Source organism: Clarias gariepinus, chromosome 6 (genome assembly GCF_024256425.1).
Source record: "Clarias gariepinus isolate MV-2021 ecotype Netherlands chromosome 6, CGAR_prim_01v2, whole genome shotgun sequence".
Lineage (NCBI taxonomy): Eukaryota > Metazoa > Chordata > Actinopteri > Siluriformes > Clariidae > Clarias > Clarias gariepinus.
In genome coordinates, this window is record NC_071105.1 from 28,213,670 (window position 1) to 28,232,109 (window position 18,440).

At 37.1% G+C, this 18,440-nt stretch overlaps 1 protein-coding gene across 2 annotated transcripts; it reads right to left on the reverse strand.

The window, feature by feature from the left end:
* Positions 1–1,366: 1,366 nt before the first annotated feature.
* Positions 1,367–17,227, reverse strand: ywhaba (tyrosine 3-monooxygenase/tryptophan 5-monooxygenase activation protein, beta polypeptide a). Of its 2 annotated transcripts, none has more exons than XM_053498062.1 (6): positions 17,092–17,227; positions 7,212–7,512; positions 4,412–4,535; positions 3,565–3,728; positions 3,361–3,456; positions 1,367–2,044 (listed from the first exon to the last, which is right to left on the reverse strand). In XM_053498062.1, exons 2-6 carry the CDS (start codon positions 7,503–7,505, stop codon positions 1,988–1,990), a joined length of 735 nt encoding a protein of 244 aa, XP_053354037.1. In that variant the 5' UTR covers positions 7,506–7,512; positions 17,092–17,227; the 3' UTR covers positions 1,367–1,987. The 2 variants fall into 2 exon arrangements, with proteins under 2 accessions (XP_053354037.1, XP_053354036.1); XM_053498061.1 differs by having other exon boundaries at positions 17,116–17,216.
* Between the last annotated feature and the right edge of the window lie 1,213 nt (positions 17,228–18,440).

The following is an 18,440-nucleotide window of genomic DNA, read 5'->3' on the forward strand; positions in this document are numbered from 1 at the left end:
CAGGTAGAGTCACATACTGTAGTAGTTACAATATTTAACATACTGTATGAAAATACAGTAAAGTTTAAAAGTTCTCCAAAAAAGGAACACTTAGTAGTTACTAAAAGTTCTTAAGAACAATAATTATACATTTTGTTACATGCCACCATGGAATCTAGGCTGCTTTAATGCATACCCATCTGTTAAACCTACATGTCACTTTTTACTGAATGCAAGTAAAAAAAAAAACTGCCTCAATAAATGTATAAACAATCCTCAATATATGTGCAAGTGAAGACTCAAAACAGGAGAAAAAAACAAAAAAACACCACAAATTTGGAACCGATAAAACTTTTATTTCACTTTAAATTGTCGTTTACACTTTTCCTGATTATAACATGTAAGGTGAAACTAGAACTGTTTAAAAGACATACACAAATCTAGTATTACGTCAATAACCAGGGATGTACTAGGATTTTTTTTTCTTTTTTTTTTTGTTTATTTGGGACTCTTAAGCTAGTCTAAGTTTCACAACCACGTGCGCTAAAGCGATAAAACCATCACAGAAGCTAACTGGAGGCAGAATACTGGTCAGTAAAAACAAAAGCGATCGGAGATACCAGATATACAGACAGGCTCGGCTCCACATTCACTACTGTACTTTTTTTCTCAAGCATAGAATAACTGCTGTTTGTTCAGCTATGGGGAGACGTGTTTTTACTTCAGTGCATGAACATTGTGTCTTCTGTTGGAGACAGAAGAGTTCTACACCTAAGTAGAATGTTAATGATGTGACAAGGTATTGTGACACTGAAAGGCCTAATCCCTTTAAAATCCTCATTTCCAGAAACAGCAATAGTACCCTCAATCATTTAACAGTGAACTGGAATTTTTAAAAACTCATGCCTAAACCGAAGCAGAAAATTCTGGCAAATGCAAAATGTCTAACCGCTGAAAGCACAGTGGGTTTGTTATCATGGTTACCATAGAGACTGCATTTATTCCAGGACTAAGTGTAGTCAGTGGCCAAGAAAAGGATTGAACAAACGCTCCACAAATAATAATATTGTCAACCTCAGTGAAATCAGAACCACAACTGTGCAATATTGGCCTGGAAGTGGATCAATTTCAGGGGGACGACGTTTAGAAGCTTTAAATGTTTTTAAAGTTGGGTTACATTCCAATTCAAGACATGTCTGTTTACCTTATCATATAATGGGTTTAACATAAAAAAGAGGGACAAAACATCAAGGACTTTTTAATGATGTTAAACAGCACCCCTAACCGCCCTTCGACAGCTCATCAGGATAAACGCTCCAGTTTCATGAAAAAGTCTAACTACTGAATTACCTACTGATGGAATGTTTAAATTTGACAACAACTGGAATGACAACCTCAGGTCCCTTTTATTTTCTTTCTTGGACTCATGCAAAGTAAAAATCATCAACATTGCACAACAACAACAGTAATGCATGTTAGTCAGTGTCACAATACAGCCTGTTTACTTCCTTTCTGTAGGAGTTGCAACAGAATTGTTCTGCTCATACTAATAAAACTTTTTCAATTTAATCAGGGGGAATTAAGAATCACAGTGATTATTAAATTAAACGGACAGTTTAATAACCTTTTTTTGATAAAAACCACTGAAGATAGGAGAGACAGGAGTGAAAGATACTATAATGCATTACCTGATAATGAACAATTACCTTTAAAAAAAAAAAAAAAAAAAAAAAAAAAAGCAGTATTAGGCCACCATACCCCATATTCAACATCCCCTTCCCTCCCACAGGACATCAAAACAAGTGTTCAAAACATTTCAGCCATCAAAGAACCGAACATTACCCTGTGCCTTGATCTCAGAGGGGCAGAGACTTGTATGTCAGATACAATTCATGCTGCTCATCATACAGAAAGGCAAGTTAGGGTGAAGTGGATGGAGTAGGGAACTATGGGCTGTATGTGTAAGATCAAGCGTGTGGGTGGATTTAAACAGTGAAGTGCAATGCCTTTAATTCTCGCCCTCTCCAGCATCTCCATCATCACCCTGGTTTTCTGATGTCCACAGCTGAGGGGGAAAAAGAAAGAGAAAGAAAATATTGGGTAAAGCTGTATGTCACCATATAAAAAGTACTAGTATTAGAGTGTGGGGTGCTTGCCAGTATGACTGTTAGGAGACTCTGAAAATCCTTGAATTTCTACAAATCAGGCTAGTTTCAATCTAGTCTCACTTTATAGCCTATAAACAGTAGCTTGTCACATATATTTTACTAGCAATAACATTTAACATATGCTTCATATGTGTGAAACTAAGAAGTATATAGTGTTGTGTACCTTAATAAAGATAAAATATTCCATTGCACTTCTTACATGTAAAGAGAATACACGTTTGATCTAGGAGCCAGAAATGTCATAATTTGGTTCTAGAAGGTTCATCAGCTTCCATTTTTTTATCTGTCCTTGACCAAGATTAAACTGAGTAAAAAGAGCATTAAAAAGTATGAATTTTGACATTTGTAAACCTCACTAGATTGCAAATAAATTATGGGCAATGCAACAGTTGTAGCACTGATATTCTACCTCATCCGATGGCAATCCGCCCGAAAAAGCTGCTAGGCTACTGTTAATGTATTTTATTTTACTTTCATTTATTCCGTTTTATTCCTGAAGGGTTGTTTAGACTGCTGCTGTTTGTTTACATTTGTACTTAATTTTAGGTAAATTTTATTAGGTGACAATATTGTGCTGGTTCCAGGAGAGAAACAAGGTTATTTTAGTTACCAAGATTGTTAATGGTGTTAAATCTCAAGTAAAAAAAAAGTATAACATAACGCTTAAGCAAAAACACTACCCTAGGCTAATACAGAGCTTTTATCTGACTCATCCTGTAAAACGCAGTATAACGATGCTGCCATCTTGTGCCAATTGATTGTAACTTCAAATTAGGTAGTCTGTTATCAATGACTAGTTAATTAAGAAAGATGAAAAATACCCTTTATTTTGTTGGTGCTAATAGATGCTGCTGCCACCTGCAGCACAGATAAAACTAAGTTTTTTTTTTTATATCGTCATAAATATCATAAGCTTCTTGAAATTGTCAGATATTCTGCTTTAAATGTAAATACCTTTAAATTGAATCTTAAAATCTACACTTTGTGCTCATGTTGCTCATTTTAAACTCCAATTTACTGTGGTAGACAGACAGCTACAATTATTTTGTCAGGATACAAATGTATATGGACCTGACTGCATCTCCCAATTTGGATAAGCTACAGTACGATGTAGTGTGGTGAGTTACAGAGATGCAGTCTTTAAAGTGGGCTCATAAAAACACCATGTATAAATAAATAGATGGCAAGTCAAGTGGGGGGTGCGTTTGCTTACAGTAAGGTTGTCCCTTAGTAGCTGCATGATCAGGGTGCTGTCTTTGTAAGAGTCCTCATTCAAAGTGTCGAGCTCGGCGATCGCTTCATCAAAAGCCTATAAACAAAAAGCAAAGCAAGCCTTAGGGTTTAGTTAACAAAAAAACTGACTTTTAAAAATCTACAATCTCCCCATTATGTTATATATTTCTATCCCTAGACTTACTGTCTTTGCCAAACTGCAGGCCTGCTCCGGGGTGTTTAGGATTTCATAGTAGAACACGGAAAAGTTGAGAGCGAGCCCCAGCCTGATGGGGTGTGTAGGCTGCATCTCTTTCTTACTGATGTCAAACGCATCCTGGTAGGCCTTCTGAGAATTGTCCACCGTTGCTGTACAACAAAGCAGTTGTTATTTTTATTATGTAATAAATAAGTCTATTAAATGTTTACCACAGATTTTTAATACTAGTAAAAAAAAAAAAAGAAGAAGAAGAAGACTTATAGAAGGAAAACTGTAACCAAACCATGATCTGTCTATTTGTCCCTGTCTAACTTCACTTTAATAAATTGTCCTATTAATGCCAATGACGTAAACTAAATATGACTTAATAAATAAAAAAAAAACTTATGTTTCGTAGGTAAATACACCAGTCTTGTACAGTTTTATTTAATTTTTTGACTTTCATATGAGCATTTCTGGATTCTATTACTTACATTTTCAGTACTACATATAGTACGTATAATTTGACAAGATGCATTTGCCCCATGCCAACAACCTGCTTTCTATACAAAGCTATACATGTAGCTATCTCAACTTGTCTTGGGTATCCTATGAAATCAAGTCAACATTCCTGGTCATTAAAATATAGCTGCAAACTTTAAAATATATTAAGTAACCTGGAAGTGAGGATGGAAAACTGATGCTTTGTCTTAACAAATACAGCTTTTTTTTATACCTGCAAAATATTAGTAATAAATCTAGAATTAACTGAACAGCACATCTGTTACTGCCCTGTTATACAGATAATACACATTTTACTGCAATGTTACAGACAAATAAGAAATCTGCTCACTTTTTTTTGCCTCGCCAGATGCCACCTCAGATAAATATCTGTAGTAGTCTCCCTTCATTTTCAGGTAGAAGACTTTGCTCTCTGCCTGGCTAGCATTGGGTATGAGGTACTTCTCAAGAAGGCCCTGGGTTAACAAAGAAAAGAAAATTGCGTCAGAACACCACCATTGAAATCAGACATTTTCTGTATTAGCCTTTACAGAGAGCCAATTATGGCCCTCATTAAAGCAGCAATTGTAACATATGGGCAAAGTTTAAGCCCAAGGACACAGTCGAGGTGTGAAAAAAGGCAAGACGTTACACATTAGGGGTACTGATTATTATGATTTATACATACTTTCTCACATATTTCATACTAATTTCCCCAATTTTCTTTTTTATTCTGTGTCTTCAAGATTCAATTGAATATGAATTAAATGATGGTCATATAAATGTGTGTGTTAGGTACATGTTTTGCGCTGTATGGTTAGTGTGTGGGTTTTGAATGAATTACACATTTAGACTGCACAATTGGATCAAAGTTGCTGAATCTTGTTTATCGGTGTGTCTCTGTTAAGACAAAGACTATAGGTGTATTTCACATGTATGTACGGTTTAAAGATGTTTCATTAAAGTAGTGGTGACCTGGAGAAATAAGCACCCTCAGCTTGACACCTGGTCAATTAGCTATTTTCCGATTTTTGCAGTAATTAGAAACATCAGCATTAACATTAAAACAATTGTCCTTCATAGCAAATGTATTTACCTGTGACAGTGGCCCTTTTTAGCAGTAAAATTCATCTTGCAGCACCGCAATAATTATTCAGGAATGGTTTGAGGAACATGACCATGAGATCAAGGAGTTCACACTTGGCCAAATTCCCCATATCTTAAACCAATTGAGGATATGCTGGTGAAATCTGTGTGTCAGTTATCAGTCCAACTTTCAAGGCTTCTTGGGAAGTCAATGCCTTAACAGGTCAGAGCAGTTTAAGCCCAATAAATGGAGACCTACACAATATTAGGTAGGTAGTTTTAATGTAATGGCTGATTGGTTTATCTCTAAAGACTACTTTTTAAAATGCAACCCTCAAACATTCCTATCTCTGTACAACATGGGTGTATTAGTATGTATAATGTTTATATCTGTATTGTACCATTCAATACAAAACACCAGTGCATGTTGTACTCAGAGTGAATATAGTCTAGTTTTTACACACACACACACACGACAAATAGCAAATAAAGTGATACTTTACAAGGGGGAAAAAAGTCTTCTCATCTACAGCTGTGTGTGTGGAAATTAAAGTCAAAACATAGTTTCCTCTCCATTTCCACAACGGACCTGTAGCTTAGCAACAAGACATTCTGTGATGCAGCTTCAGAAGCAATACTTGAAGTGCTGCCGCAGCTCACCGTTTGACACTCCACCACTTTTATTTTTTTTTTTTAGGTGAATGGGGAGGACATTTAACCAATCTTGTTGAAATTCATAACCGTTTTTTGTAGATGCTTAAAAACCCTAATCATCAATAAAGCATATTCCATGCAAGAGAACTACTGAAACCAAATGGAATAGTCTAAATGCTATTGAATAAAAATGAAAGGACAGCATAACATTGTTCAGCTAAAAGGGTAAAGGTTTCAGCATAAATCAAAAACTTGAGCTGCAATTCCAAAGTCTAGCATAAAATCATTCAAAGCACAAAACGATGTTCATTCTCAGCCTATACTGCTTAACGCCAGGTCTCCTGTTGTGCCTTCATGCGTCAGAGAATATATACCAGATTGACACTTAATACTTTAGTCCAAAAAGTGGAGGGAAAAAAGTTCTAAATCTTTACATATTCAACTGACATAGTTGTGATCCTTACCGACTTCTATCTCTGAAAACAAAATAAGATTTTTCAATGTGGTAATTTTTCTTTTCTGTAAATAGTTTTATAAACCGAATGGGAAAATACTGGCGCACCCTATTATTTAGTAACATGTAACATAGCAACAGTGTCACCTAATACTGAAAGATATTTTTTTGGGGCTAGATCTTCTTTAGAACATTGCTCGAGTTCATTGATGTTTGAGAGGATTTAGTCATGCACAAGATCTCTTAAAATCTTGCATCTAAATGAGGTTGGTCTTTTGGACTTGGCAATTTAAAGCTTTTTTTTTTTTTTTTTTATCTATCTTGGGGGGGGGACGGGGGGACGGGCTGAGCCATCTTCATTTCAAGCAAATGTCTTTGATACAGGGTCGAAAGTCGAATAAGAGCATGTAATGGAGACACAGCATTTTTTTATGTCAAGAAGCTTGAAAGATGTCATAAGAAAATGGACCCTGGACCTCGTTTGGGAGCAGCAAGCTAGGCAGCTAACGCTAAAGAATAATGTACATTTTAATAAACCATAGACTGTACAATCAAAACTTCTGATTTGAGAAAAATAAATGCCACAGCAGCTGGGGCATTTTCATGCAAGACATGGACCCTTATGTGAAAGAAATTGTACATTTTTGCCTATAGATCTTACAGTTAATATTTTGACATGTCTACATTTTCTCTATAGAAAGTATTCTAATAAAAAAACGCTCAAAATATTTTATTTAATAGTAAACCATCCTTCAAAAATGTTAAGGAAAGGGGGGAAAAAGGGCACCCATCTTCATGGCTATTTCCCGCAACATAACGTCCACAACACATCTTTACAAATCTCGCTAAACAGGTGACCTCGCAAACAGTGATGGATCAGTTAATTACTGCAACATGTCATAATATGCCTAATCTAAATACACACTGTCCCACCCATAAGTAATTTAGTATTCCTCACCAACACGTCGTTGCAGATGTCCTGTAGCTCAGACTCAATTTTCTCACGATATTCACGTGCCATCTGCTGCTTCTTCTCGTTACCCTCAGTTTTCTGCTCGATGCTGGAGATGACACGCCAGGAGGATCGGCGAGCACCCACCACGTTCTTGTAGGCCACAGACAGCAGGTTGCGCTCCTCATTGGACAGCTCACCTCCACCTTCGGTGACGGCCTTCATAGAGGAAGCCATGTCGTCATAGCGTTCAGCCTGTTCAGCCAGCTTAGCCTTCTGCACTAGGTCGCTCTTATCCATGTCGATACTGTTAAGAAAAGTAATTTCATTTTATACATTTTACAGAAAAAATATTAAGAATAAATCCAAAATGTAATGGCACAAAAGTGTTATACTAATTAAATTTGTATAGATTAAAATATATGTTTCTAAATCTGTAACATTACCAGATTTGTGACTTATATTTTTAAATTGTGCCCTGAAAAAAAAAAAAACACACATTATAGGTCAATTGTGGTCTACAGTGGCAGCCTACTCATTTACCACTATAATTCAAGACCAACTGTAAAAGTGAGAATGCCTTTTCGTGAACAAAAAAAATATGGCTGTTTTCACACTAGGACGTTTTTTTTAATTAAAATAAAAATAGTAGCACACATGTACAACAGTGAAGCATCATCGTGTGAATAAAATTAAATACCATAATAATCATAATTATAGAATAGAATATTATAAAAGAGTAGAACGGTTTTAAGTTGGTGCATGTGTGTGTGTGTGTGTGTGTTTGTCAGCCGAGTCCAGGGATATTGAGAACAGCAGATAGCAGGAGTCTGAAGTGATTGTGTGATGGAGTACTTGCGGTCAACCACATTGCTGTTGGCTTTGTGGATGCAACATTTGATGTAATTTCCTTAAATGGAGAGAAGAGAGATCCTGATTTTCCAAGTTGTCCTCACTATGTTCTGGAGTGTCTTATAATCCAAGATGGTACAATAACCAAACTATACAACACAGACTAGCTACTAATACCCACATACAGTTTACAAAGCAACTCTTTAGCATTAGAGCTGTGGTAAATGTACATGACTGTACAAATACAGTGGTAAATTCCTGTGGTGAATAACAAAAAATCTGCATACAACGTTCACAAACTCGAATGATGAGAGGCAGCTAGACACTTGTGCTCAAGTTCTTAAGCCATTTTTTGTTGAAGTAAACAGAATTCACTAATGCAAGCCTTACTGCACAGTGCTGCATTTCTGTTGGCACAAGATGAGGCAAACCCATCGAGCTGGACAGTGGTGTCCGAGAACTCTATCGCTGAGCCACGCTTCGGCAAAGATGTATATATATGTAATAATACAAAAGATGTAATAATAAAGAAATGCTGATTAGTCCGAAGTAGTCCCATTTATTTTGCAGGTTGCAGACATGAGGGGCAAACATTAGGTTTTCTTTTAGCCTGGCACAAACCACCGTTTCCTCGCATAAAGCATAAAACGTCTTTTCTGCTGGTCCAAACCATCAAGTGATGCTGAGGAATGGTGGCCTGGGCCCCACAACAAGCCAACATCGTGCTGCTACTCCAGCACACCGCCATACAAATGATATCACAATTTTACAAAATGAGGCATCTTTCTAGCACTTCATCCAAAAATGTCCAAAAGATGCAAACTTATGAATTATCAATAAATGCCATTATATTGTCCAACCTGGATGTGTGTGACATTTGCGAATTACTGCACAAACAAACAAGATGGCAGCCAGACTCGCATGAAAATAGGTTCTCTTAAACGCTGGGAAGCAGAGAGTTGTGTGTGTGAGCACATGTGTATGCATGGCACGCACATATACATCTGTATTTAAGGAAGTAGAAAACTGCTGAAAATCATGGGGGGGGGGGGGGGGGGGGGGGTCTTCCTTGTCTTCCTTTCAACACCCATTTCAGCCAAAACAGAAAAGGTCTGTTTCGAAGTGGACATAAGCACCTTAGGTTATTTGCTCTGCATTTTCCTCTTGGTTCAGTTTCGGTTCAAGAAAAGTGCACCAAAATGCGTCACTTCAAATCACGCAAGAATGTCTTCTCTGCTTATTGGTCAGATGTGTCTGTTGGTTGAATAATAATAAAAGACAATACAGGAAGAAGATTGTGTTGGGGACTACTATACGTTTATGTGACATGAAAGACAATTTCACATTAAGACGTTAGTGGGTTAGTCGTTGCCCTGGTGACTAGTTATTGCTTGCTTTACCACTTCCTCATATTTCTTTATATTTTTGCTTCCAATGAGTCAGACTTAAGGAATAGTTGGCCCTCCCTTTTTGGTCAATTTCATTTTCAGCTTCAGAGACATTTTCAGCTTTTTCTTTAACAGGAACAGACAAGACAGGAAACAAGTTTGCTCCTAAGGTTGCTACATAAATACCATATTGTAAAATTGTATCTTTTTGTCGCCTGCCATGCTAAAAGATGTTTCTATTTCTTTAATTTAAAAGGTTAAATGTTTAAAGAAATTTTTTTTTATTGAATGATGCAGAAATTCTGAAAAGTTATGTTTTGTGCTCGATGCTTGGAACAAATTACTGCACCTATGCGGCATGGCATGGAGGTAATCAGCCTGTGGCACTACAGAGGCTTTATTGAAAACCAGGTTGCTCTCACAACAGTCTTCAGCACATCTGTATTGTTGAATTAAAGGTCTCTCATCTTCCTCTTCTGGTAGATTGCTGCATTAACTCTGGACCAACACAGACACTGCTTATCATCACAGACTGCGTTACGGAACGTCAAGCAACGTGAATTCTGTCCCCTTCACCATTTGTCCAGGCTCTGGGACTGTGGGTTATAGTTAGCTTATTTCCATATGAAATGCAAAATTTACTTTCACCTGAAAAGAGGACATTGGACCACAGAGCAACGATCCAGCTTTTTTTCTCCTTAGCCTAGATTTGTCTGACATTATTTTACGAGGGACTTGATACTAGAAATGAAACAGTTGTACCCCAATTCCTGAAGACATCCGTGTGGTGGCGGCTCTTGACACACTGACTTAAGTGCCACGCCACTCCTTGTAATGCTCTCAATCTTCTTAACGCTGTGGTCATGCCTATTGCTTGTTCACCTTTTCCTACCATACTTCCTCCCTTCCAGTCAACTTTCCAAGAAAAAGTTTCGATAAGGCACACAGTCAACAGCAAGGCCTTTCACTGATGACCTTCTGTGGCCTACCCTCCTTGTGGGTGTCAATGTTCATCTTCTGGACAATGTCACCATTCTCCCACATGCATGTACTGAACTAGACTAAGATGGATGGTATTTATACTGTAAAAGTAGTAATTTACTCGTACTCTAACCTAAATAATTTTTTTTTTTATTATGGACTTTGATTTTCAGCCTGCATACATGCTATTAATAAAAACAGGTGTTAATTTTACCCAAAAACAGTAGAATATGTCCTCACAGAGAAAAATTTTTCAGGGTCAGGGCAGGTTTCCGGCACTGAGAATTATCAGTGGTATACCATCTATACATACACTCACTGGACACTTAATTAGGTGCACCTATTCAACTGCAACATGTTAATGCAGCTTGTTAAATCAGCCAATCGCATGCCAGAGCTTAGTGCATTTAGGCACACAGACATGATAAAGATGATCTGCTAAATTTCAAAAGGGGGATAAAAGGTGATTTGAGCAACTTTTTGCTTAAACTGGATAGTATTACAATTGCATGTACACCTTACACGACCTCAAATTCTTTTGTAAGTTTTCAATCTGGCCTTCTTACTTCTTAAAAAACTGTATGTTATTTAGCCCCTCTATTATTGTTTTTATAGTCTTTAAATCGTAATAACCATCACCCTGCATTAGTTAGTATCAGCCAAAAGTGATTGAAGGGATGACAATGTGTAAATCAGTCCAAGAGCCCAAGTCTCATTCATGTGGGGAGCAAAAGCTGGTCCATTTCGTCTGATTCCACAAAACAGATTCTGTAGCACAAATTGCTAATAAAGTTAACACTGGCCATGAACACAATGCATTGCAGCTTCCTGCATATGGGGCTGCGTTGCTGCAGACTGGCCACAGTGCCCATGCTAAACCCGTGCACACCTGTCACATTTAACTACAATACCTAATATCACATCTGGAACAAATAGCAGTGGAAGCAGACGGTTTAAGGAGATTTCCCTCCAATCAAGCATCTTGGCATTGTGCTGCACAAGAAGCCTGATTCATGAAGGCCACACCTTTCAACTTACATGAATTAAGGATATTCTGATATCATCTGCGTAGCACAAACAGGAAACCTACAATACTCCCTGAGACATGAAGAAACCTAAAAAGGAACCAAACTCATATCCTTATGGGAATGTGTTTACATCTATTTCAGAGACATCACATCATATGCTCCCTGACTCCTGGCATTAAAAACTAAGTCAATTTCTTAAACCAAAAATGTTACACTGAGTTTACATGCAGAGGGAGACAGGAAGTGGGGCCATGTATGGATGAAAGGCTGTACGGACAGTGCAAACACTGTCATGGTTTCACAAATGAAATGGTTTATGTAGAGCAACATCAAACTATTCAAAAATTTTTTTTTATATACACTTTTTTTTAATGGATAAATATACCTTAAAAATTGACAAACTGCCATCTCTAACACAGGGTGATTAGAAAGCTAATGCAGGGCTATAAATGACTGTGGATTAGAGATGATTTTGAGACATCATCTACCCATATCTGGAATACAAGTATTCTTTCTTGGCCTTGTGGGGACAATGAAGCAACCTATTAATTTATTTTTTTATAGGTGAGGGAGAAATAAATAAATAATTTCCTGTCCGTAGGAGTTTTAGTACTGCACACATCATATAGACATGCCACCATATTTTTCCTACAAGTGAGGAGGAAGAAATATTTACATAATCTGGTTATAACTTGTATACGTTTTGTTAGCGTTTTACCTGTTTTACAACATAAAAAAAATAAACTTATTTACCACTTTACACAATTTACAACTCAAAGATGCTCGTTGACAGTACCGAGCAAGATCACACTTTACAAAGCAAAGGTCACGATCATTGCTGACATTTTTGAAAGCTTAAAAATCCCCAAAATGACTAACATTTAGATGCATTATTACATTTAGTAACATAACATTTAGACTACATTATTCTTAGTAGTATTTTTTTTTTTTTTTTTTCAAATGTACTCTGAATAGTGCTTCATGTGCACATGTGTAAGAGCACTTCTCTCTTTGGTTAACAGAATATTAACAGTAATATAAACTGAATGGGGAAAGACTTTGTCGCTTGCGCCCACAAACATTGGCCGTTTACGACACTTACATTTACTTTCTTTTGTTGCAATCGGAACGATCAGTTCACTATTCAGCAAACAGTGCTGTTTCAGAGCATCCATACACTAATATGAACACTGTTCAGCTTTTGATTTTGCAGGCTTTCTCTGGCTGTAAGCTAAACACACAAACAATATCTAAAGTCCCGGTTTAAGCTGTTAACATTTTGGTAAATTATGCTAATTGTGGACAAGTGGTCCAAGTTGTTTTAAAAACATCTGTACGTTCAACTGAAATTAATTAATTGTCTAAGCCAACACCCAGTGGAGTACAAATTAACACGATAATCACTTACGTTACCTAATTATCTTTTTTAAATATCTGTACTTTACTAAACTATGAAGGGCATCAAAAAGTTAACAGTTTACATCGCCATATATGTCCTCTTTCCGTCGCCTTAAAACCTACAGGTAGAATCCGCTATTAACAGTCCAGCCCCTGGAACAAATGCTGCGAATGTCATGCTTTCAGTCATAGAGATAATAATGCTCATTGTGCTCTTCCACAATGAAGGCTTTTTTTTTTTCAGGTCACCCACAGCACAGACGGTTCTCGGCAGACTTTGACGTGATGTTCCGCGGGTCAGTAACCTGAGGACGAACTTGGCGGATGTTCAAATCACATGTGAGGATTGCATGGACTGTTCCATACGAGTAGTGCATTGTTCTTTGACGATCATTGCGCAAAATTAGCCATTTGCCATTTTAAGGGGAATTTCTGAACTGGTTGATGGCCTTCTTGATCTCTCATTGTCTTCCAGTGATGTTCTTGCTCTTGCCACTTAACACACCTTGACCGACTCATTGCAGCATCGCTGTAAACTTGCCGAATCATGTCAAAAATCTGTCAAAATTTGCCCAGTTTCGCTCTTTGTTCTAACTTGCTTCCATTTTAAAATAGCAAACATGGAACGAATGAGGTCAGAAAAGCACCAGTTGCGCAGCTCTCAATGTACACGGGTCTTTTGTCACGCTGACTTATGAAGGTTGTTGCTCCCCGTGATACCCCGGTTACAAAACTTCTCTTGAAACTTTTTGATGCCCTCTCGTGATTCCATTTTGGAAAGCACAAGATGATATATTTTCACCTTTCAAAGAAAAAAAAAACTGTACTTTTCTTTACATCATGTTCAAATTGCAATACATCAAACACCCCATTCAGGATACAGCTCATGCTTTATTCTGGCCAATTAGGTCTGACCTGTTGAATATCCCTGGGGGGGGGTTAAATCTGGTTATTTAACAGCCACTTAAATCGCCCTAAGAGAAATTGTTCTCACGCACGTTCACCATTCATAATGTTAACTGGCATCAGTGTCAAACTTATGCCCCTGGTGTAGACTACTTGTGCGCTTTTAATTAAGTCGAAATTTAAACAGAACTTTTACCAGAGTAATATTTTTACCTATAGTATCCTTACTTTCACTCAAGCACAGAACTTGTCTCTTTACTCCAGCACTCCTAAGGTCGGTTGTCTAAGAAAAACAAATTTTTACTATAAATACCTAAAAGGATCAGAAATAACTATTCCTATTCATCAAATACACTATACTACATTGACACTGTTTAATTAAAATAATTGTTTTCTGGACAACAAGATGGCATAGTAGGTGTTTAGTTAACTTTATCCAGAAGGGATTTTTTTGCACATCCAAAATCAATTTTAAGACTGTTCTGCTAGAGCACAATTTAATTTACTAGAAAAATAAAGTCATGGCAATTAAAATTACCAGGATAAAGCATGCACAGAAATAATCCATGCTAAAAAATAATAATAATAATAATAATAATAATAATGGAATATGCAGATAAACAAAAAAAGGTAAATCAGTTTTTAAAGAAGAAAAAAAAAAAACACGTCTCTATAATTTCATTCTATTTAATTAGATGCAAGTAATGCTACAACAGTCATTTTCTAATGTGGGCACTACATTTAAGGCAAAATTTTACATTTTAAGACTAGATTTTTACAGCAATGTGAAAAATACATATAATAAATGATAAAAACATTCTTTCAAGAATGTCAGTTCCTCTTCTACAGAGCTTGTGTTTATATGCAGTTTATGAACACCACGTTGTGTTTTGCACGCATTTCAAGTGGTTTTGTGGTTAAGGAAAGTGACAAAATGAGACAAGAATTTAGTACAGAGCTTAGCACTGCAACATGCAGAAGCATGCACAAATCATACCTGGTAACTTGGATAATAAACAGCTTATTAACCACTTGGGTTTGGTTTTTATTGATGAATCTTGGCAAGAGCAGATTAACTTTTTGCCCCAATTACACCACTCTTTGATATTTAATCCCAATGAAAAAAACAACATTGAGGCGTCATTCATGTGTCGACACACAAGTTATGAAAGTTAGAAAAAATATATATATTTAGATAATTCTTGATGCTTTCACTGTAAATAAAAAAAAAAAAAAAGCGAGGTAGCACTACATGACCACTATCGCACAAACTGCTGCATTAAGCAATTTGTGTAAAATTATAGAAATTCTAAAGACATGCAGTGTTTTGCTCAATTTCAGGCACAAAAAAAAGAAAACTCACTGTAGTTTATGTGGTTGAAATGAATAGATAGGCATGAGCAACTTGAATCTGGCTGAAAATAAAAATGAAAAAGGCAACTCCAAAAATATGGCCACAGGTAAACTGGTTTTGCTAAATAGACTGTACATGTAAATGTGTACATGTCCCAAGTGCCTTTTACTGGACTGATGTTTAAGCCAGGATGTATTCCTGCATCACGCCCTGTGTTCCCAGAACAGGCTCCTGATAAACACCATGACTTACCGAATGTCTTCGACGCTGTTCTTTTCTCCCGTTTAAACTAAGCCCAAAGGTTTACTACGAAAATTAGTTGACATATGTGTTATTTGGATGCAATCTAATCAATGGCAACACTTTAGATCTTTTACACAGCATCAAAAACAAATCTGAAAGCACCACTGTAAATGGTTAATTTGTAAAAGTACAAGCAATTACATTATCTCAGTAGTATACCCCTAAAATATAGGTGTAAAAAATATATTTAAATTCCCTGCTTACAAACAAGCTGCTGTCAGCCAGTCAGTTGGAATGTTTTAAGGTATAAGCAGATAACATTATGATTACACTATTTCTTCTTATTATTATTATTAATATTTTGAGATGCATGGTGATCATGTTGTAATTTTGCCCCAAGCCACCCCTAGCTGGAGTATTTTTTTTATATGCTGATACAAGGAATTAATGTAGAGACTGTTCACAAAAAAAATTATTTAAAAAGACAAAGTTGAACGGAAAGAAGCTGTCAAAGCTTGTGTAACTTAACTCCAAATCTACAAGAAAGCTTCCCAGTGTCTGTGTCCCAGTGTTGTTCCGGGTCTCGCGGACCGAGCGCGCTCTAACAGCATCGAGAGCGAAGGTAGCTGTGATCGCCCAGTGATGTAATCGTTCCTAGGCATCTGGGTATTAGCTAAGGTGTTTGCATATCCGTGACAACGCCCAGGGCGGCGGCTACTCGCACGAATCAACTCAAACTCTTGCTATCACCGATACACTTCTAGGTAACAATGCAGGAGTTGCAAAATACCAAATCAGTGTCCTGCTTACTGCACAGATATGCTGACGTTAGCTGCCACTGGCAGGCCAGACCCAAGATGAAAATCACTTTTCGCTTAAATGTTATTCGGAAAAAATTAATTATTTAACGCAGTTAGAATTATTTAAGCTCGATAATAAGAGAACAGTCACGGCGGCCCACATAAATGTCTGGCCTAATTCCGTAAACCTATCATTTAAATTATATGATTTCTGGATTATTTTTTAATAACAACCTAAAAAGTGCAGTACAGTGCTCAGTGCGATCCTTATTACAATACGATCCGTAATGCAGTGCGATCGTCGAAACCCGTTTTGAAACAACCAGCTAGTTAACACTGCAGTGCAGCGCCTTCAGCTCCGCTCCTATTTGTTAGCAAGCGGGCTAACAATGTAGCCTCCCCTGTGAAAAGCTGCCAGCTACCTACGCCCTCTCGCATTCCCTTGCAGAATATGTTAAAACAGGGAATCAAAAAACACATCCAAATAAAATGCCTACTTTGAAAGCATGATCCCCAGTAATTAAATGCGTGAAATTATAATAAAGGCCTTTGGTCACTGCCGCGCTGTAAATTTCTTCCGATACCGAAGGCCATTAGCTAGCTAGCCTTCTAGCTTTTACGACGTCCAGAATGAAAAAAAGTCATGGACTTTCCCTTTCATTTGAAGATGTTTGTTTACTGCTGTTGCGTACTTGTTTAGTACGTAAATACCACAGAATGTGTACCGTTCGAGTCTAAATGGAAACTGGACATTTCACTGAGGACAAATACTCGCCATTTATCACACGCTTCGGCCTAAATGAGTCCTTGTACCCAGCCCCAAACCACCTTCCGCCCCTGACATGATTCAGAGGCACATATGAACCAGCGTATCCCTCAATACATTTCAAAGTCTACAATGCAACATCAGTTAAATCAATGACAAATTAAACTTACATTTAAATATATTTCGAGTCCTACTTTTGGTCTCTAAATGCTTGGAGTATCAGTCCGTCCTCCGTTTCGCTGCTGAGGGAATTCAGGGCAGTACCACTTCCGCCTGCGTTAACACTTCCGCCTCCTCTAAGCTCCACCCCAGCCAGTATCCATAGTAACCCTTATCCGGGGTTTCCAAGGCATTCTACAGGGCAATTGACGTCACTAGGACTATGGCAACCGTCGTAGGATGACGTAATTAATCACTATAGTAACTGTTGCCAGGAGGTGGTTGGCAGTTTGGCGCATGCAAAAGGCCAGCCAAAATCACAGGCTTCAGAACTTGAGACATAGTGGTGGTTCAATCATCATCATCATCATCATCACTTTAATCAACTACAGTAGTATTTGTATAAACCATGCCAGCACCATGGATGTCATAATTAAGTTCTTAATTATATGTCTATTGTTTGTTTTCCTTATATTTAAAGCTGAACATATGTCTACGCATATGTATATACAACCCTTGTATATATGTCCCTGTCTTGCAAGGTCTTTTTATCAATAACATTAAGCTTTTTATATAATTATATAAATACAAGTGTGAATATTTTCACTTACAGTAATTTTGGAACAACAGTTAAATAAATCATTTGAGGAAGCAAATTAGGAAAAATAGAAGTAAGTGGGAGGAAGGACAGTGTTTACACATGAAAAACAGTTTACAAGACTAACGCAAACACACAATGCACATAATTAGCCAGCAGGGTGTAGTGGAGACTGTTTAATGTATAAAAGACCACACTGCTCTTGGTATCATACTTTATAGACAGTAAAGGTGAATGCAGAAGGTGAAGATATGTCACACCATGTTGCATGCTAGGACAGGGGCGCCATCTCATAAGGTTCATAATCGGTTAATCTGTGTCTCCCAAGTAGTGACTTGCACATCTTTTGTTGTGTTTTGACTAAAAATCTGTAGACATTGTTAAAATATGTCACAGGAAAGAGATGAAAAAAAAGTAAAGGTAACCCTTTTGGAAGAAATCAGTTCACAATGGCAAGAGTTTGGATAAAACTAATAATCATAAATAACAGAGATCCATATAACCCAGGAGCCCACGTCTGAATTAGAAATCTTGATGCACATACACGCAAAGTGTAAAATCCTTTTTTTTTACTGATTACATAACTTTAAATGCATTAAAAATGTTAAAATCTCTAGACATCTGTAAACAGTTTGTAGTCACTGAACGCAAGATCTGCTCATTCACAAGCCAGATAACGCATTCCCACCCACACTGGCACTCCTCTATTGTGGATGAATTATTACATGAAACTAAATACAAACCTTTCAAAAATATAAGCCA

Coding starts and splice junctions, on each gene's coding strand:
- ywhaba (XM_053498062.1), bottom strand. CDS start 7,505: ATGGATAAGAGCGACCTAGTGCAGAAGGCTAAGCTGGCTGAACAGGCT. Junction 4,536..7,211: donor ACATCTGCAACGACGTGTTG/GTGAGGAATACT, acceptor TTGTTAACCCAG/GGCCTTCTTGAGAAGTACCT. Junction 3,729..4,411: donor ATCTGGCGAGGCAAAAAAAA/GTGAGCAGATTT, acceptor TTTGTTGTACAG/CAACGGTGGACAATTCTCAG.